General features: G+C 36.9%; 1 protein-coding gene and 1 long non-coding RNA gene across 5 annotated transcripts in view; one reads left to right on the top strand and one right to left on the bottom strand.

The window, feature by feature from the left end:
* The first annotated feature begins 273 nt into the window (after positions 1–273).
* On the top strand, positions 274–2,590 carry LOC309505731. The gene is made up of 6 exons (XR_014208566.1): positions 274–536; positions 915–966; positions 1,157–1,221; positions 1,314–1,372; positions 1,456–1,559; positions 1,758–2,590. It is a non-coding gene; the product is annotated as an uncharacterized lncRNA (long non-coding RNA).
* A 3,894-nt stretch (positions 2,591–6,484) lies between these two features.
* LOC309506766 (uncharacterized protein) overlaps positions 6,485–21,330 on the bottom strand; it is a 45,951-nt gene continuing 31,105 nt past the window's right edge. For 3 of the 4 annotated variants that reach the window (XM_082180727.1, XM_082180726.1, XM_082180728.1), the window contains 2 exons: positions 13,266–14,114; positions 6,485–7,537 (listed from right to left, as the gene is read on the bottom strand). In XM_082180727.1, coding sequence (XP_082036853.1) covers positions 6,957–7,537; positions 13,266–14,114 — 1,430 coding nt within the window. In that variant the 3' untranslated portion in view covers positions 6,485–6,956. Of the gene's footprint in view, positions 7,538–12,923; positions 14,115–21,330 lie in introns of all 4 variants that reach the window. The other variant, XR_014208901.1, reaches the window with a different exon arrangement.

The raw sequence follows: 21,330 nt of genomic DNA on the forward strand, positions 1-21,330 counted from the left end.
AATTTCTACAGTTATTTACTTTAAATCCCCCAGTATTATACTGCTATTTCTCTTTACAGTAAATAACTGTGATTCCAATTGCATCATGGGAATTTTCTGTGACGTCTAACACCACATACAGAGACTTACTGTATTTTTTAAATTTGCTGTATACTACTGTATTTGACGTAACTGCCTCTCTGGCTGGCACCATTCCACCGTGCTTTTAATTTCCTAATTTTTGCCTTACACCACGTGTCTACAACGCTATAATAGCCAGAGGCTGTCTATATTGGACACATTGAAGCGACCGGACCTTTAAATGCAAACCTGTTTATCCCTTGTAAGAACTAGTGCGAGCGCTTGGACTCGTATCGGACTACGTCTGAAATATAACGGCCGCGGCGCATCACTACACTGTCTGGGATTTGTCGTGTCGCGTCAGACAGACATCCAGTGTAGGTAATGGGGTCTGTCTTTTGTTGGATCGCGACGTTCGTGTCTGGCCCGGGGAAGAGACGGAATTCACTTCACCGAGAGAGAGATCAGCAAGCAAGGTAAAAAACAAAACAAAAAAAACATTCTGTGTATGTTGACAGGATTGTGCCCAGTTTAACGTATGTTATAACGTTAACGTTAGCCTAACGTTACTCGTCGTCAACATGGCGGTAACGAACTTTACCATGGTAAACTGAGCTAACGTTTCATTTTACACACTTTGTTAGATTATTGAATTGTCGAGTTAAAATATGCCAACGAGCAACGCGTTTACATTAACAATAAATGTGAATAAACTAATGTGAAATTCTGTTTATATCTTAATGTTGGCCTACTGATGAGAACCTTTATAGTTTTAGCATTAGTTTGCAAACTATACCATATTATAGTTTTTTTTTAAGGGAATTTAATATTTACTTCCATTTTTGTGTTTAAAGGCAACTGCAACAAAGCGCCAATTCGCGCCAGTGACTTAGCAAGATTCCAGAGGTAGGCCAGCCCATTTGTGATATATTTTGAGATAAGTTTGCTGAAATGATTAGCATACACTATGTGAAAATTGCTTTTGAGCCACTGGTGCAGACTAGGTAGCTAACAATATCTTATAAAATCTCTATAAAATTGGCTAACTTTATATCAAATAAGTGACCTTTGCATTATGTCTAACTTTATTACACAGCAAATGAACCAATCAGAAGATGGACCATTGTCTTTGTTCAGTCTCACCAGATTAAATGTATCCAGGTAAGCACTGCAGTAAAACTCTCACTAAGACCAAATCTAGCATTCTAAACAACTTAAGTTTATATTTTTGCATTATTTTTATATTTTATTAGCCAGCGACTCTACCATTGCAGTTCCACCTGACTAGGAAGGTCCTAATATCAGCGCACAGGTGGGTTAACTACTGTAGGAAGGAGAACGATCATCACACAGTGATTTCTTGCATGTTTCTTACTGTGTATTTGTCTCAAACAGGAACCCCTTCACTGCAGACAAGCTGAAATGGGCTAAAATCATCTATTTCAGTCGTTCAACTTCTTTCTATGCATCTCAGCATTTTTGGACAGAATTTAGGATTTGTAAGTATTAAAATTTTATCTGGCATAATTTAATTTAGTTCTTTTGTATGCTATTTATTGACAAAAGCTGTTTACAAATATATATTCTTAAGTTTTTGTGAAAATAATAATAAAAATTAACAAAAAAGGAGGTTAAAAATAATGTGACACTAATATTCTCTCTCTCTCTCTCTCTCTCTCTCTCTCTCTCTCATATAGTTTTGGAACCGGGATCTCCTCTGAAGGACTGAGTACATTTGTGTTTGTGGGCACGCATGCAGACCAGGGAACACTCTGATGTTGTCAATCAAGTTCTGAACAGGAACCAATCTTTGGAGAAGTTCATTTATTCACAAAGGTGGACAAAAACATTGTGTTGGCTTTTTAAAGATTATTTTGATGACTTTTACTCCTATGCTGTAGAAAAGATGGAGTAGACAGTCAGACATTGATAATAATAATAAATGTTTCTTGAGCATCAAAGAGACTTCTTTCAAAAACATTACGCCACTTAAATACTTCTTTTGGCCACCAGTGTACATGAATCCAACACATTTTTGGAAATAAGTGAAATTATTTTTTTTAGGTGGGGTTATGTATCTTGTATTGTGAAAAGAACTGTGTTTTGTCCTGTTTTGGACATTTCCTTTTTGAATGCTTAATGTATTTATATTCTGCAGTTTTATGAATGTAATGGTTGATATTTCATTATAATACTTGTATAAGCTAAACAACCAATGACTCTACATTCATTTAGTCAAATGCTAATGTTTTGTTTATGATTTTATGTATGTTTTCAAAAATGTTTGCAGTGAAGGACAGCACATAATGTGTTAATTTAACACGTTTACACATCTTTGTGCTAACCTCTCTGACATATTTACTTTGTTAAAATCATTAACACAATGAATGAGTTAAAATTAACACAAAAAATGTTGTCTCTAAACTTACCCATTAATGTGTAAAAATTTCACACATCATTTCCAGCATTGGCATGTTTATTTTGTGATATATATGAAATGTTTTAAATAAAAAAATGGTATTTTGTGATAACTTTGTCTAATTGGTTTGTATGAAAGTAGTACTTATGTAGGATAAAAATAAAATTAATCATATATCAAAATTATCAAATCTAATTTATATTTAGTACAAATAAAAATAATTACAGTAGTGTACTGATTAGCTTAGTTTTTACAGTAATGCACTGTACTGATTAGCTTCGTTTTTACAGTAATGCACTGTATTACACAAAACTGAAATACGGTTTGGTACTGTAACTCTTAATTACAGTAACTTACTGGCAACAGTGTTGCCAGTAAGTTACTGTAAAAAACCCTTGAAAAGTCTAACAGTGAATAATTACTGATTAATTTTAAAGCTGCAGTCCATAGTTATTCCTCTTTGTCGCCATCTCTGTTCGAAATCTGCAATTGCAGTTATTTGCAGAATTATCAACTTTACGTGCGTTGTGCCTCGGCATGGCACAGCGCGGATGAATCCAATGTTTTGTTAATGTTAATGTTAACAACATCAGCATTGCGTAACTACATTTAATACCCTTCCGATATTTATCCTTGTTTTCACATGGGCCCGGTTGCAGTCTCTTTTTTTCTGTAGCCAGTCCGAAGTCTTTTGCGTTTTACAACGGGTGAATCTCCAGTTGTCATTGGTGATTGTCGTTTGAACCTTTCTGGATCCACCATCAAATTGATAAGTTTAATTATATCAAGTGCAGTGAGAAAAGGTTATAAATCTCCACCTCCAACATCCTCACACAACAGGAGACCGTCTCATGTAGAGATCCTGAAACACAATCAGAGTTTAATGAATTTACAAATATCTGGAGGAAAGAAAAACGATTTTTAACTCTCTGATCTTGAGTAAGTCCACTGCTACATTATTAAAACATAACACTGAAAAACATTTTCAGTTACCTGGGAAATAAAGCTGATGTTAAAATCAAACATTGTGCTTTTTTTATATTGGTGTCATCTGCTCTACTGAAATACTCACCTTCAGCAAAACCCCAGAGGATGAAAGCAAAAAACAAAATCATATTTGGACAAAACACCAGCAAAACCTGAAGACGCAAAACTAGAGTAAAAAACAAAAACAAAAAAAAAACACCATCAGTAAGGAATGAAACAAATCAAATTGGAAACATAAAAATGTTTTGAACATCTATAGACATGAAAGACCTTCATTATGTGACCTGCAGTAGATTATGAAGCAGAGTAGAAGTGCAGATCCAAATGCAAAAATACAGAGAATCAACACCATTATGTGTGAGAAAGAAAAACCTTTGGGAAAAAAAAAAAACAGACTTTTTTTTTTTCATGAAATGAATGGTTATGATTCCTGGGATATTTAGGGCTGGTCCCGTCCTTGACAATGTGTTTATATTCAAATGTGTCAGATTTAATTTTATTTCTGTTACTCACCCAGTCTCTCCAGTACTACAGTTGAATTGGCTGAAAGTCCTCCAGCAAACACTTGACACATGTAAACTCCTTTGTCCTCAGTTCTGACACTCTTCAGTCTGAAAGAGAAGTTTCCTTTGGGGATTTCATCAGTGAAGAACTCAACTCTGTCTCTGTATTGCTCATTTGATGAATCTGGAAAAGCCTTATTGTTTTCATATGAGCAGAACCAGAATATCTTCATCTTCAATGGTTTTCTTCCATGAAACCTCTTCAATGTGTTCAGGTTTGATGTGAGAGTCTACAGAGCAGTTCAGAGTGACGTCCTCCCCCACAGACGCAGATATAGACTCATCTGATCCTGATACGACCAAACGCTCTGAAATAAAAGTGTATCACGTAATGAAGTTTTAAGTTCTGTTCAGTTATAAAATTTCTATACATAAATTTTAGTTCAGACTTACCAACATCTTTTATTTGAACCACAGTCTCTCCAGAATCCTGCTTACTGTAAACTTTACATGTGTAATTTCCCTCATCTTCAGCTGTCAGATTGTCCAGACGGAGGGAGAAGTTTCCATGTTGAATCTGATCAGTAAAGAAATGAGCTCTATCATGATAATCCTGCTGCTGGACCTCTGCTCGACTCTCACCATCTTGATACAGATGAACCAGAGTCTCTGAGTCTGCTCTTCTCCATTCCACCTCCAGATCCTTCACTGGTAAAGGTTCATCAACATAACAGGGCAAAACCACTGAAGATCCCAGAGGAGCAACCAGAGGACCAGAGGGACTGTGCACATTAAAACCCTGAAAATCCTACATTACTTTGCATGTAAAACAAAAATCAGTGATTCATAAACATATTACATTACACATTATCCTGTGAACAACAATAATGTCAAATCTGATCCAAGTACAAACAAACAAAACTTGTTTGTGAATTAATGAATTTGTTCAATTAAAATCATTAAATCAACTAACACTGTAGTTAGTATATTTACATAAACTGTATTTAATCATTTAATCAACAGAAAAGCAAACCATACCGTCACACATCCTCAGGACTTCAGCTATTAAAATAAACATAAGCAGCTTCATAAGCATATTCACATGAAAATATGACAATCTTCTCTCTGTATTATCAATGCGCAGTTGTAAACAAGTTGAAGTAAACATTTTCACATTTACTTTCTGCTTTTATAAGGAAGCAAACACTTCTTTGGTCTGATTGATCTAGCTGAGAATAAATGTAGATTATTTTGAGCATTGCATTGATTTTGTTTATCACTCTAATAGAGATCCTCAAATGTGCCATTCATACCAGTGCCAAGTCTAGCAACGTGAGGTAAATCTGTGAATTTTTAGTATGTAATATTGCTCTTCATTTAAAAATGTCTGCAATGCAACAAAGCACAAAGTCACTCCAAAGGGAATGTTTCTCTGTTATCACCATCTCTGAACAGTATTTTCTGTCACCCTCATTTAGTAAATAATTCCAGCACAAGTCTCTCTCTCTCTCTCTTTCTCTCTCTCTCTCTCTCTCTCTCACACACACACACACACACACACACACACAAAGGGACAAGATTTGGATGAGTTAAATTAGTAGTGTGTTGAAACTCTGAGGCTGTGTCCGAAATCACATAGTCTCTTGAGAAGCTACTTCACGACCGCTAAAAATTAAGTTGTCATTAAGTTATCATGTGACTTACCTGCATCAGTTACGAAGCATTTATGCCAGTCATAAATCCTTTCCTGTTGCCTCATGGGATATTAAAGTGTACATTGTATGCACACTTCAAAATCTCACCGGATGTAGTAGGTCATCCGGGTACTTTTTGCCTACTCTTTTGTGAGTACTGTGAATTCAGAATTAATTATTTTGTCACATATGTTTTTTGCGCCTATACTCTATACAGTAGTAGGAAAGTATAGGATTTTGGTTGCAGCCACAGTTATGACAAGGGGTGTGTCATTTCCCAAACACGCTCGAAGCATTTGACCAATAACAGCACACTGGTCCAGCTGACCAATCAGAACGTGTTGCACTTTTTGGAAGGAGGAGCTTCATAGAGACAGGAACTAAACAGGGGTGCGTTTCCCAAAAGTAGCGTTAGCCTACTATATGGTCACAAGTTCCATTGAACTCTATTGGAACTTCCAACCATAGTTGACTTTGGGAAACGTGTTACTGACAGACTGAGAACAGGGGTGCTGCAACAAAGTCAAATATTGTAAAAATCTCAAATTACTTTGCATATATATAAAAAATAAAAAAAAATCAATGATTCATGACACATATTACATTACACTTATCCAGTAAACAATATTAATGTCAAATCTGATGCAAGGACAAACAAAAACTTAAAATCATTGAATAAACTGACACTGTTGTTAGTATATTTACATAAACTGTATTTAATCATTTAATCAACAGAAAAGCAAACCATACCGTCACACATCCAAAAATGGAGCATATAGCTGGAAGAAAACTTGTGGAAAGAGCACGATGGAATCATCAAATGCAAGTTACTCTTTATTGTAACTGAAACTAAGCAAAATAATGCTTTGCGAAAAATAAAGTGAAGATGAAAAAATGACATCTAAGAACAAAAGTTTAACTTTCAGTTCACAAGAGTATCTACAAGCAAGAGTTTGTTGTTAGTCGCCAGCAACAATCTTAACAGTCCTTGTACAGCATAATATTTTTAGCCTTTTCAATGAAATCCATATGATCAAATATGTTAAATTTTTTAAAAATGTTTTAGGCACACAGACATCAAGAATTTGCGTATGAATCTCAGCAATGGTGACAAACAGATCACCTCTGATCATAAGCTCATTATTTATTCATGCAATGTATGATGGGAGCCATGAATGAGTTTTGATTGGTGGCACCCAGAATGCACTGCAACATGCTTTATAATTGTCACCATTGTTGAGATTCAGATTCAAATTGCCACAATTTTATTGATTAGATATAGCGTATTCATTTTTACAGTGTGTGAGTTGCCAAATGAACATTAAGGTGTGTTTTATATCTAAAACTCTTTCCACATTGAGAGCAGACAAAAGGCTTTATTCCAGTATGAATTCTCATGTGATTCTTGAGGTTTTCTTTACGTGTGAAAGTGTTTCCACATTGAGAGCAGGTGAAAGGCTTTATTCCAGAATGAATTTTCATGTGACTCTTGAGGTTTCCTTTACGTGCAAAAGTGTTTCCACATTGAGAGCAGGTGAAAGGCTTTTCTGAAGTGTGAGTTACCAAATGATCATCAAGGTGTGATTTCTTTGTAAAACTCGTTTCACACACATAACAGGTGAAAGGTTTTATTCCAGCATGAATTAACATGTGATATGTAAGGCTTGTTTTACGTGTGAAAGAGTTTCCACACTGAGAACAGGTGAAAGGCCTTTCGACTTCTGTCATTTGAATGCTGCTTTGTGAGAAACTTTTTTCAGTTTTGAAGCAACTCAATGATTTTTCTCCAGCGGTGACATCATGAGCTTTCTGATGCTGATGTTTCTCCTCCACTTCATTCAGATCTTGTATTTCCTCTTTCACTTTCATCAAGCCTAAAATGCAAATTATGAAAATCAATTGGGACAATTGGAAAATAAAAGAATTAACATGACAATGTAGGGCCTACTAAAAACTAAAAAAAAAATAAAAAAAATAATCCTTTGTGTTTTTGAAAAGTTTCATGCAAAGCTGAACACACAATACGCATGCACATACACAGTACCCGTGGTATTAGTTCTGATCTATCGGCCACCACATTTAATCAAAGACTTCATAGTGGAGTTCTCGGAATTTGTAGGTGACTTGATCACTTAATATGAATGCATCCTGATTTTAGGTGACTTAAATGTGCATATATGTTGCCCTTCTAAGCGGCTAACCTCTGAGTTTTTAAACATCATTGACTCTTTTAACCTTCGGCAGTGGGTTCATTATCCCACACATATTCATGGACACATGGATCAAATTCTGTCATATGGGTTATCTGTAACTGAAGTTGTTGATTCTGCTATCTCTGATCATTTTCCTATTTTATTTAAAATGTCTCTTCCTCAGCTTTCTATTGCGCCTGTTTCAAACACCACACAAACCTGTGCATATTTACCTCATTTTGAAGTAGATTTTATTAAGTTCTATAATGAGGTTAATCCTCTTCTATTTTTAGAATTCTCACAACTTGACCTTGATGTGGAGCATTATTGTTCCCTTTTAAATACTGTTTGGGAAGATATTTTAAGTCTTTCTGCTCCCTACAAGTCTTTTAAGTCAAAATCTACATAGAAATCGGAGCCATGGGTCGATCATAGTATACACTCCTTGAGACAGTTGTGCAGGAAAGCAGAAAGAAAGTGGAAAAAAGACAATTACATGTCTCGTACGAGATCTTAAAGGAATGTGGTTAAGAAAGCTAAGGCTTCCTATTTTTCTAAACTGATTGAGAAACATCACCCCAAAAGCACTTTTTTTCTGTCATTAACTCCGTTTTAAATCCCCCTATAAACTCTCTTCGCTGCCCGTCTTTGGCACTCTGTGAGGATTTTGTTAGCTTTGAGAGTCCAATTTCAAGTCTCCGATCAGGAAATACCGACAGAGATAAGTTCTACTACCCTATGGACCTCTTTCAATCCTGTCTCTCTACATTCTGTAAAGGAAGAAATGTTTAAACTTAAACCTTCCTTTTGTAGTTTTGTCAAAGTACTGTTACTTCGGTACCAAGTCGGTACTGAAATTTTGAAAATGTGACAATACCAGCATTTCTGTAGTACCGGTAGTACCAAGGTCCAGGTACATTCGGTAGACTAGCTACTAATAGGCGCTCCTTTCAGTCACTTCAGTGCTAAGCACAGGGCTCCAGACTAACTAACCGCAAAAAAAACTTTTTAAATATGAATCCTGGATGTTCTGCATGTCTCCGTGTGAATGAATGGTGCAGACTCGTGGTTTCATTTACCACACACACACATAAAACACACACTGAAGCACTCGTGACGCTCGCTGTGTTTTCAGCCTCACTGTATGAGGACATGAATGCATAAACTTCATCTCTAGAGCCGCTCTGAGAGAGTCACTCCATCAGCATTTTACCGTTTCATTTAACAACCCGTCAAAATAAAAGTTTGGTTTAACTTGAAGAAATTAACAGAAATATATTAGGCTTCTTGTACAGGAGATTTAACTACGTCTCATTGTAATAATAATACTAACATTAATACTAAAAAAATTACAAAATAATAATATGAATTATTATTATTATTATTAGGTGTGTGTAAAGAGTTGCTTATTTTTTCACTTGATCTTTTTTTATAAATGTTTACTTTTAAACAGCATGTAGCCTTCAAATGTTTATATGCATTATTTACTTTTATTATATGGCTTGGTTGAATTCTAATGTAGAATGCGGTCTGTTATTTCTTGGTATAACACACCATTGCCATGAAAAACAGAGCGTTGCTATGGACGCGGAACAGACTATTTTCTTTAGCGGAAGCAATACAATAGTTTTTAAATCAATAAACTCCTTTTTAAATCAATATTTTGTGTCAAATTATTAATTTATTTTGTAGGTAGCCATATAATAATCAGGATAATGTATAGCGAGGCGGTTGTTATAGCGAATAACAACCCCTTCAGGCTGATTCAAGACCCCTCCGCGAGGGGTTGTTATTCTCCATAACAACCGCCTCGCAATACATTATCCCTTACATAATGATTACATCATAAATAACAAACTCTTTTTTTTATTTTTTTTTTTATAGTTAAATAAAATAGTTGAATAGTTCTGCTGTGGTACCAAAACTGGTCCCGAGAACCGTAACATTTTAATGGTATTGGTACCGACTACTGGAATTTTGGTACGTGACATCCCTGAATGTATGACACTTTAGATCTTCGTTATCTGAGATAATTATTTGATACTGTCGACCCTGGGTTGGTGTCATTATTTAATAAATCCTTGCTTGAGGGAGCTATACCCTTGAGTTTGAAAATTGCCTCAATTACACCCATAGTCCATACTAAAGAAACCCTCACTTGATGCCTTTATCTTTCGTCTTATATCAATTGTGCCGTTCATTTCAATTTATTTATTTTTTTACAGCTTCAGACCTTCTTAAATGACAATAACATTTTTGAAAAGTTTCAGTCGGGGTTTACATCTCTGCACAGCACATAAACCGCTCTTATTAGAGTATATTATTTACATGGGTACAGATTCGGAAGATTACGTCATTTTAGTAATGTTAGATTTGTCTTCTGATTTTGATACTGTTGACCATATGATTCTTGTTTCTCGGCTGAAGTCTTGTGTTGGCCTAGGGGGCGAGGTTTTAAGCTGGTTCAAATCTTTTCGAACTAGGCTAATATACGTTTTTCAGTAAAAATGGGACTTTTCTCCTCTTCCCTCCGAAATATATCTTTTGGTGTGCCTCAGGGTTCTGTTTTAGCTCCTGTCTTATTTTCTCTATATCTTCTTCCTCTGGGTTCTATTTTTAGGAAACACAATGTCTCATTTCACTGTTATGCTGATGACATGCAGATTTATATGCCTTTGTCTAGGAAAAAATAAGAGTGCTCTAGAAAGTTTGACAGCATGTCTTGAGGAAGTAATTTTTTTTACTTATTGTTATGTTATTGTTTTTGACCCCCCAGAGACCAAGCCAAGACATGATCTTAACCTTGGATCTCTAGATCTATTTATCTCTTCCCAAGTTCGGAACTTGGCTGTGATGTTAGATAGTTCCCTCAAATTTGATAAGCAAATTAGTGCTGTCATTGGATCTAGCTTTTTTTATCTACATTCTCTAGCGAAAATCAAATCTTATCTTCCCAAGTGCTCATTGGAGACTGCGATCCATGCTCTTATTACCTCACGCCTGGACTATTGCAACTCCCTTTATTTTGGTGTACCAAAGTCCCAAACGGCATGCTTACAGGTTGTTCAAAAACACTGCGGCGAGATTCCTGAAGGAAAAGAGGAAATTTGACCATGATACCATCTCTTCTGAGATCCTTTTACTGGCTACCGATAAATTCCAGAATTTAATATAAAATTTTAATACGCATATTTAAATGATTTAGCACCTTCTTATCTGTCTGACTTACTCCATTCATATTCTCTCACTAGAAGTCTTAGATCTGAAACAAAACTTCTGCTTCAGATACCTAGAACCTGGCTAAAATCAAGGGGAAACCGAGCTTCTGAAGTGGCTGGCCCCACACTGTGGAACAAGCTCCCAATTTATATTAGATCAACTTCCGCTCTGTCTGAGTTCAAGTCATGTCTAAAAACGTATTTATTTTCCGTATGCCCTTTTGAGCATTTAACTGAGGCTTGAATGTTTGTAGACATTTAAGAGGTTGTTGTTTCGACCTTGATGTATTGCAATACTGAGTTGTTCCATTTTATTTTGATTTTAGAAAATAAACGTGAATGCTCACCTCACAAATCTTCTGTTACTTGTTTTTCACTGGCATGTCTCTTTAGGTGTTGAGGACTATAATACATCTTTGATCCTTCATTCAGTACAAGTAAAACACTTAAGTACTGTTCAAATCAGATAGGCCTACATTACGATTTTTACTGAAGTGTTATTACAATTGGTGGCATATAACTTAATGGAGTCATTTTTGCTGTAAGGTATGTCTACTTTTATTCAAGTATGGTTTTCAGGTACTTTATTCTGTTAATATCTTTAGCCTTCAGTTTAAATGTGTCATTTTAGCATGTGCTCCACTGCATAGTGAACAAATTATGCTTTATATACTGTACAGACCAAAACATGGTCTATAAGTCACTCATGTTGTGTTTTATCAAAATCAGGAAAAAATACAAAATGAGTGTTAAAGGGGGACGTGTTTTCAAAGACTTGATTTCGTTTTGGGGGTCTACCAGAATAGGTTCCCTTTCGAGAACGGTTCACTTGTATTGGGTAGCTATACGCTATGGGAAAACTCCTTTTTCGCGAGAATATTGAAGCCTTTATTTTAAAACGCAGTGTATCTGCACAGCAAGCCCAGTGCAGGCTGTCTAAGGGCGCTGATTGGCTGGGCTGCGGCAACTGCACGAACCTATGGCGAAGCAGCGAGGACGCGCAAACCTATCAGGGCACTTGGGCGTGGCTGCTGACTATATAAGCAGCCCATTCCACCATAGGAATTAGATTTAATCTCCTTCAGCGAAGGACGCATCTCTTCACTGACTTCTCCGGACAAGAAGCCTCTCTCGCCATTGCAGCGGAACGCAGTGATCTGCAGCAGCAGTTCAGCAACCAGCGGCCGCTCAGTAAAAATCTTAGAGAATCTTAACAGTACTTAAGTGTTTTACTCATACTGAATGAAGGATCAAAGATGTACTATAGTCCTTAACACCTAAGAGGCATGCCAGTAAAAAAATAAATAAATAACAGAAGATTTGTGAGGAGAGAAATCAAGTTTATTTTCTAAAATCAAAATCAAATGGAACATATTTAAAAATGCAGTCAAGTAGAGATTAAAAGTAGCTAACATCTTTGATAGTCAAAGTAGCCAAAGTACATTTCCTCAAATACTTTACACCACTGGATATTAAAATATCCATTTTATATCTGTATTAAAGGAAATAATTTCTCAATTTTGAAAAATGGAGCATATAGCTGGAAGAAAACTTGTGGAAAGAGCACGATTGAATCATCAAATGCAAGTTACTCTTTATTGTAACTGAAACTATGCAAAATAATGCTTTGCGAAAAATAAAGTGAAGATGAAAAAATGACAACTAAGAACAAAAGTTTAACATTCAGCTCACAAGAGTATCTACAAGCAAGAGTTTGTTGTTAGTCACCAGCAACAGCACAGCAGATCCAGACAAACAATGAAACTCAAAACTCTCCTGTTCCTAGAGTTAACATTACAACAAAAGCATATCTTGGTTCTGTGAAAAATAGCTAAACCAATGCTACTCACATGTGGACTAGAAACAACGCAATAACAGCGTCCATTTTCAGGCCTTCCAGCTTCGTTCTCTCAGTGCTGGAAAGCTTTTCTAATAATAATGTTGCTCCTAAAGCTCTTGCATGATCATAACCCTTCTTTTTCCAGTGGTTTTTCTATGACATTTTCTCTTTTGTAATGTCTCTCAGCCATCTCTCTTTAAATGTTCTAGTCTTTCTTCAAATCTCCCTCTTTCTCACTCTCCCTCTCGTCCCCCATCATGAGTGGACATGCCCCCTATAGCTGATTGGGTACAAGTGTGTTGTGCTGCTCGATCTGATCCACTTTCAGCAGCTTTTCTGTTGCTTACTGTACCTTTAAGTTGCCTTACTGCAGAGTGAGAATGGCGAAGATGAGTTTTTAGACTCGTGTTCCATTTAAATCTCTTCTCACACAGATGACATGCGTAAGACATCTCTTCAGTGTGATTTCTCATGTGACTATTAAATCCTTGTTTAAAGGTGAAACTCTTTCCACATTGGGAGCAGGTGAAAGGCTTTTTTCCAGCATGAATTCTCATGTGAGTTTCAAGGCTTTCTCTACGTGTGAAAGACTTTCCACACTGAGAACAGGTGAAAGGCTTTTCTGAAGTGTGAGTTGCCAAATGAACATTAAGGTGTGTTTTATATGTAAAACTCTTTCCACAGTGAGAGCAGACAAAAGGCTTTATTCCAGTATGAATTCTCATGTGATTCTTGAGGTTTTCTTTACGTGTGAAAGTGTTTCCACATTGAGAGCAGGCGAAAGGCTTTATTCCAGAATGAATTTTCATGTGACTCTTGAGGTTTCCTTTACGTGCAAAAGTGTTTCCACATTGAGAGCAGGTGAAAGGCTTTTCTGAAGTGTGAGTTACCAAATGATCCTTAAGGTGTGATTTCTTTGTAAAACTTGTTTCACACACATAACAGGTGAAAGGTTTTATTCCCGCATGAATTAACATGTGATTCTTAAGGCTTGTTTTACGTGTGAAAGAGTTTCCACACTGAGAACAGGTGAAAGGCCTTTCGACTTCTGTCATTTGAATGCTGCTTTGTGAGAAACTTTTTTCAGTTTTGAAGCAACTCAATGATTTTTCTCCAGCGGTGACATCATGAGCTTTCTGATGCTGATGTTTCTCCTCCACTTCATTCAGATCTTGTATTTCCTCTTTCACTTTCATCAAGCCTAAAATGAAAATTATGAAAATCAATTGGGACAATTGGAAAATAAAAGAATTAACATGACAATGTAGGGCCAAGTATAAAAAAAAAATAAAATAAAAAAAATCCTTTGTGTTTTTGAAAGGTTTCATGCAAAGAAACACTACACAACTTTAAACTGAACACACAATACGCATGCACATACACAGTACCCGTGGTATAAGTTCTGATCTATCGGCCACCACATTTAATCAAAGCCTTCATAGTGGAGTTCTCGGAATTTGTAGGTGACTTGATCACTTAATATGAATGCATCCTGATTTTAGGTGATTTAAATGTGCATATGTTGCCCTTCTAAGCGGCTAACCTGTGAGTTTTTTAAACATCATTGACTCTTTTAACCTTCGGCAGTGGGTTCATTATCCCACACATATTCATGGACACATGGATCAAATTCTGTCATATGGGTTATCTGTAAAGCCCCTTTCACACAGCGCTTTGAACCCGGGAAATTGCCGGCAAATTGCCAGAGCGCCTTCTGTGTGAACGCAAACTCGACCCGGGATTGGGTACCGATGCCGTGTTGGGGACCTAGTAACATTGCTGTGTTCAGTCCCGGGAACGCGCGCTGTGTGAACAAAAGCCGTAATAATGCTGTGTCGTATGTGATGACGCTGAAGCCGGGATCGTTCGCCAGCTGTGAAACGGTACGTAATGCGCAAGTTTATGATCGAATCAGAGAAAAAAATGCACAAGCGTGGTTTCTCGAGAGAGAGAGAGAGAGAGAGAGAGATCGCAGCTCATAAGCAAACCTAAGACGCTGCTGAGATTACAAGTCACATCCATGTCACGTGTCTTTACGGCATTTTTACAGGTTGTGTGTGAACGCACTCTCTGATTCCGGAAAATCACTGGCAGTGTGAATGAACCAAAATCAAACGAACCCGGGTCAAAACCCGGGTCACTTTATCCGTGTATTTTCCAGAATCTCTGTGTGAACGGGGCTTAACTGAAGTTGAAGTTGTTGATTCTGCTATCTCTGATCATTTTCCTATTTTATTTAAAATGTCTCTTCCTCAGCTTTCTATTGTGCCTTTTTCAAACACCACACAAGCCTGTGCATATTTACCTCATTTTGAAGTAGATTTTATTAAGTTCTATAATGAGGTTAATCCTCTTCTATTTTTAGAATTCCCACAACTTGACCTTGATGTGGAGCATTATTGTTCCCTTTTAAATACTGTTTGGGAAGATATTTTAAGTCTTACTGCTCCCTACAAGTCTTTTAAGTCAAAATCTACATAGAAATCGGAGCCATGGGTCGATCATAGTATACACTCCTTGAGACAGTTGTGCAGGAAAGCAGAAAGAAAGTGGAAAAAAGACAATTACATGTCTCGTACGAGATCTTAAAGGAATGTGGTTAAGAAAGCTAAGGCTTCCTATTTTTCTAAACTGATTGAGAAACATCACCCCAAAAGCACTTTTTTTCTGTCATTAACTCCGTTTTAAATCCCCCTATAAACTCTCTTCGCTGCCCGTCTTTGGCACTCTGTGAGGATTTTGTTAGCTTTGAGAGTCCAATTTCAAGTCTCCGATCAGGAAATACCGACAGAGATAAGTTCTACTACCCTATGGACCTCTTTCAATCCTGTCTCTCTACATTCTGTAAAGGAAGAAATGTTTAAACTTAAACCTTCCTTTTGTAGTTTTGTCAAAGTACTGTTACTTCGGTACTGAAATTTTGAAAATGTGACGATACCAGCATTTCTGTAGTACCGGTAGTACCAAGGTCCAGGTACATTCGGTGGACTAGCCACTAATAGGCGCTCCTTTCAGTCACTTCAGTGTTAACCTAAGCACAGGGCTCCAGACTAACTAACCGCAAAAATACTTTTTTTGAATCCTGGATGTTCTGCGTGTCTCCGTGTGAATGAATGGTGCAGACTCGTGGTTTCATTTACCACACACACACATAAAACACACACTGAAGCACTCGTGACGCTCGCTGTGTTTTCAGCCTCACTGTATGAGGACATGAACGCATAAACTTCATCTCTAGAGCCGCTCTGAGAGAGTCACTCCATCAGCATTTTACCATTTCAACCCATCAAAATAAAAGTTTGGTTTAACTTGAAGAAATTAACAGAAAAAATTTGGCTTCTTGTAGGAGATTTAACTACATCTCAATGTAATAATACTAACATTAATAATAATAATAATAATAATAATAATAAATAATAATAATAATAATAATAATAATTTATTATTATTATTATTATTATTAGGCGTGTGTAGTAGAGAGTTGCTTATTTTTTCACTTGATCTTTTTCATAAATGTTTACTTTTTAACAGCATGTAGCCTTCAAATGTTTATATGAATTATTTACTTATAATGATTACATCATAAATAATAAACTCATTGATTTATTTATTTTTTTCAAATAGTTAAATAAAATAGTTCAATAGTTCTTCTGTGGTACCGAAACTGGTACAGAGGACTGTAACATTTTAATGGTATTGGTACCGACTACTGGAATTTTGGCACCGTGACATCCCTGAACGTATGACACTTTAGATCCTCGTTATCTGAGACAATTATTTGATACTGTCGGCCCTCGGTTGGTGTCGTTAATAAATCCTTGATTTAGGGAGCTATAGCCTCGAGTTTGAAAATTGCCTCAATTACACCCATACTAAAGAAACCGTCACTTGATGCCTTTATTTTATAAAAAAATTCTCTTATATCTATTGTGCCGTTTATTTCCAAGGTATTGGAAAAAATAATATTTTTACAGCTTCAGACCTTCTTAAAATGACAAATATATTTTTGAAAAGTTTCAGTCGGGGTTTAAATCTCTGCACAGCTCATAAATCGCTCTTATTAGAGTTCTCAATATTTACATGGGTACAGATTCGGAAGATTACGTCATTTTAGTAATGTTAGATTTTTCTTCTGCTTTTGATACTGTTGACCATATGATTCTCGTTTCTCGGCTGGAGGCTTGTGTTGGCCTAGGGGGCGAGGTTTTAAGTTGGATCAAATCTTTTTTAACAAATAGAAGTTTATCTGTAAAAATGGGGTGTTTCTCCTCTTCTCTACGAAATTGATCCTGCGGTGTGCCTAAGGGTTCTGTCTTAGCTCCTGTCCAATTCTCCCTCTATCTTCTTCATTCTATTTTTAGGAAACACAATGTCTCATTTCACTGTTATGCTGATGACATGCAGATTTATATGCATTTGTCAAGGAAAAATAAAAGTGCTCTAGACAGTTTGACAGCATGTCTTAAGGAGGTAAAAGCTTGGCTTGCCAAGAATTTCCTATTTTCGAACTCAGACAAAACAGAAGTTATTGTTTTTGATTGTCAAGACGTGATTTTGACCTTGGATCTCTAGATCTATTTATCTCCTCCCAAGTTCAGAACTTTGATGTTAGATAGTTCCCTAAAATTTGATAAGCAAATTAGTGCTGTCATTGGATTTAACTTTTTTTTATCTACGTTATCTAGCGAAAATCAAATCTTATATTCCCAAGTTCCTCCTCGTTGGAGACTGCGATCCATGCTCTTATTACCTCACGCCTGGACTATTGCCACTCCCTTTATTTTGGTGTACCAAAGTCTCAAACGGCATGCATACAGGTTGTTCAAAACACTGCGGCGAGATTCCTGAAGGAAAAGAGGAAATTTGACCATGCCACCCCTCTTCTGAGATCCTTTCATTGGCTACCGATAAATTCCAGAATTTAATATAAAATTTGAATACTTATGTATAAATATTTAAATGATTTAGCACCTTCTTATCTGTCTGACTTACTCCATTCATATTCTCTCACTAGAAGTCTTAGATCTGAAACAAAATTTCTCCTTCAGATACCTAGAACCTGGCTAAAATCAAGGGGAAACCGAGCTTCTGAAGTGGCTGGCCCCACACTGTGGAACAAGCTCTCAATTTATATTAGATCGACTTCCTCTCTGTCTGAGTTCAAGTCATGTCTAAAAATGCATTTATTTTCCTTATGCCCTTTTGAGCATTTAACTGAGGCTTGAATGTTTGTAGACATTTAAGAGGTTGTTGTTTCAACCTTGATGTATTGCAATACTGAGTTGTTCCATTTTATTTTGATTTTAGAAAATAAACGTGAATGCTCTTTTCACAAATCTTCTGTTACTTGTTTTTCACTGGCATGTCTCTTTAGGTGTTGAGGACTATAGTACATCTTTGATACTTCATTCAGTACAAGTAAAACACTTAAGTACTGTTCAAATCAGATACATTAAGATTTTTTACTGAAGTGATATTACAATTGGTGGCATATAACTTGCTGTAAGGTATGTCTACTTTTATTCAAGTATGGTTTTCAGGTACGTACTTTATTCTGTTAATATCTTTAGCCTTCAGTTTAAATGTGTCATTTTAGCATGTGCTCCACTGCATAGTGAACAAATTATGCTTTATACTGTACAGACCAAAACATGGTCTATAAGTCACTCATGTTGTGTTTTATCAAAATCAGGAAAAAATACAAAATGAGTGTTCAAGTCAAGTCAAATTTTATTTCTATAGCACATTTAAAAAACAACAGAGTTGTGCCAAAGTGCTGTACAGAACTACAGTGTGCAAATAAAAAGCATCGAAATAGACAAGGCAAAATACAATTATAGACACGTTACACCCGATACAATCCATTTAATAGATCATATAAAATCAATCAAAAGCGACTTAATTAAAAGCCAGAGAGAATAAATAAGTTTTAAGAACCGAATTTAAAACTGAATAATGATGGAGCAAACCTCACAGCGAAGGGCAAACTGTTCCAGAGTTTAGGTGCCGCAGCAGAGAAGGCCCGACAACCCTTGGTTTTACAGCAAAAGCGTGGGACAGTTAAAAGAAGCTGATTACAAGACCTAAGAGTTCTTTGGGGAGTGTACAAAGTCAGAAGGTCACATATGTATTTTGGTGCAACACCGGATAGCGCCTTGTACACAAAAACTGCCATTTTAAAATCGATTCTGAACTTAACCGGAAGCCAATGTAAAATTTCTAGGATAGGAGAAATTATCTCTCTTTTTTGTACTGGTCAGAAGTCTCACTGCAGCATTTTGAACAACTTGCAGGCGAGAGATTGTAGTTTGAGGCAGACCACAGTACAGGGAATTACAGTAGTCCAGCCGTGATGTAATGAAGGCGTGGATTACAGTCTCTAAATCTTTTGGAGACAAGAACTGTTTTACTTTTGCAATCGATCTCAAGTGAAAGAAACTGCCTTTTACCACTCAGCTGACTTGTTTTTCAAAATTAAGTGCCGAATCCAATGTAAATCCGAGATTCCTTACATGAGGTCGAACACTGACAGGGAAGGAACCGAAATTAAAAGTAGATGAGGAACTAGATGGGCCTAAAATAAAAATTTCGCTCTTACTTTCATTTAATTGTAAGAAATTATTTGCCATCCAACATTTGATCTCCTCAAAACAGTCACACAGTGCTTCCAGGGGATAAGACATATCAGTTTTTGCCAGTAGATAAAACTGTGTATCGTCAGCGTAACAGTGGTAGGATTTCCTATGTTTCTCAAATATGGCACCCAGTGGCAACATATAGAGTGAAAAGAGGAGCGGGCTTAAAATGGACCCTTGAGGCACACCACAAAGTAGGGGAAAAGATGCAGAAGTAAATTTCCCCATATTTACTGAGAAGGTTCTGTCTTTGAGATACGAGGCCAACCACTGCAAGGCAACACCCTGAATGCCCACCACTTTTTCCAACCGATACAGCAAGATACTATGGTCGATCGTATCAAAAGCAGCGCTTAAAGCTGCAGTTGGTAACTTCTGTAAAAATGTATTTTTTACATATTTGTTAAAACTGTCATTATGTCCTGACAGTAGAATATGAGACAGATAATCTGTGAAAAAAATCAAGCTCCTCCCAGTGGTCCTATTGCCATTTGCAGAAATACACCGCTCCCGGTAAGAAACAACCAATCAGAGCCAAGAGGAGTGTCTTAGCAGTGTCAATCATGCTTGTGTACGCGCTGATCATCACCCCCCTCTCTCGCACAGCGCGTACCGTCGTTCAAAATCAAGATAGCCGGTGTGCCGCGCAGCTGTGCTAATGGCGGACAAACAACCAAAACTGCCAATTTCTCGAGTGGCACCAGCTCATGCAACAAAGACAGGTAAACGGAAAAAGACCGATGACGATAAACAAGCCCGTCGGAGCCCATTGACTCAGTGTCAAAGCTCTAGCCGCATAGCATACAGATAAAATGTCACGCACTGTGCAAAGCAACAATAGAAACCTGCTAATTCACTGGCTTGTCATGTTGCTGAAATAATGTACTAGCAAACCTTATTTAGCATTACACATCACTAGAATAATTATTTAGATACTGTAACGTTACCATTATTATCTTGCTAGCTATTTATAACTTATAGAAAGAGTGCAACGTTATGAAGTTACATTACATGTATTGCAAAATACGTAATGATTTGAGGACCAAGTTTGTAGTCAAAGTATGGGCAGGCCATAGTCAATGTAAAGCATATTGTTGATGTTTCGTCCCTACCAGTGAATGTGCGATAACTGTTTATCCGCCGTCATCAGTGTCCCTGCATGTTTACTAGCCTGCGCGTTCATGGCAGGCTCCGCTGTGGAGGGAGGGCTGTAGCGCAGCAGAGAGCGAGGGGGAGTGACCTGTAAGCTGTGCTTGTTCAAATTTTCAAGCTAAGTCAACGTTTTCTAAAAGCTCCCTACTGCAGCTTTAAACTTTACCAATGCTAGCTTGATAGTGAGTACTAAAATACATCTTATTTGTTTATATTCATAATGATAAAGTTAGATTTTTTTATTACATGTGATTCTGACATGATGTCACTGCATGCACTGCGCTCCTCTCCGCTCGTCTCAGGTAAATAATGCGTCTTCCAGCTCAGCGGTCGGAGTCGCGCGTTCATGTGTTTTGGGGGCGTGGCTTTGGAAGGAGCCCAGAAGGGAGGGGGTGGAGTGAATGGAAATAATGAGCTGTCTTTAAAACAGTCGTGAGAGGTCTACAGACACTCGATTTTTATACTTTCTTTTTCAGAGTACTTACATTTTAATTATGTATTGATATATAAATAAAGTTTAAACAAATTTGGAAAATAAGTTTTTTAGACAATTCCTACCTACCCAACCTTTAAATCTAGTAAGACAAGCACTGCGTGCAATCCGGTGTCGAGGATTTGCAAAAGGTCATT

Source organism: Leuciscus leuciscus (genome assembly GCF_965113295.1).
Source record: "Leuciscus leuciscus genome assembly, chromosome: 1".
Taxonomy (NCBI): Eukaryota; Metazoa; Chordata; class Actinopteri; order Cypriniformes; family Leuciscidae; genus Leuciscus; species Leuciscus leuciscus.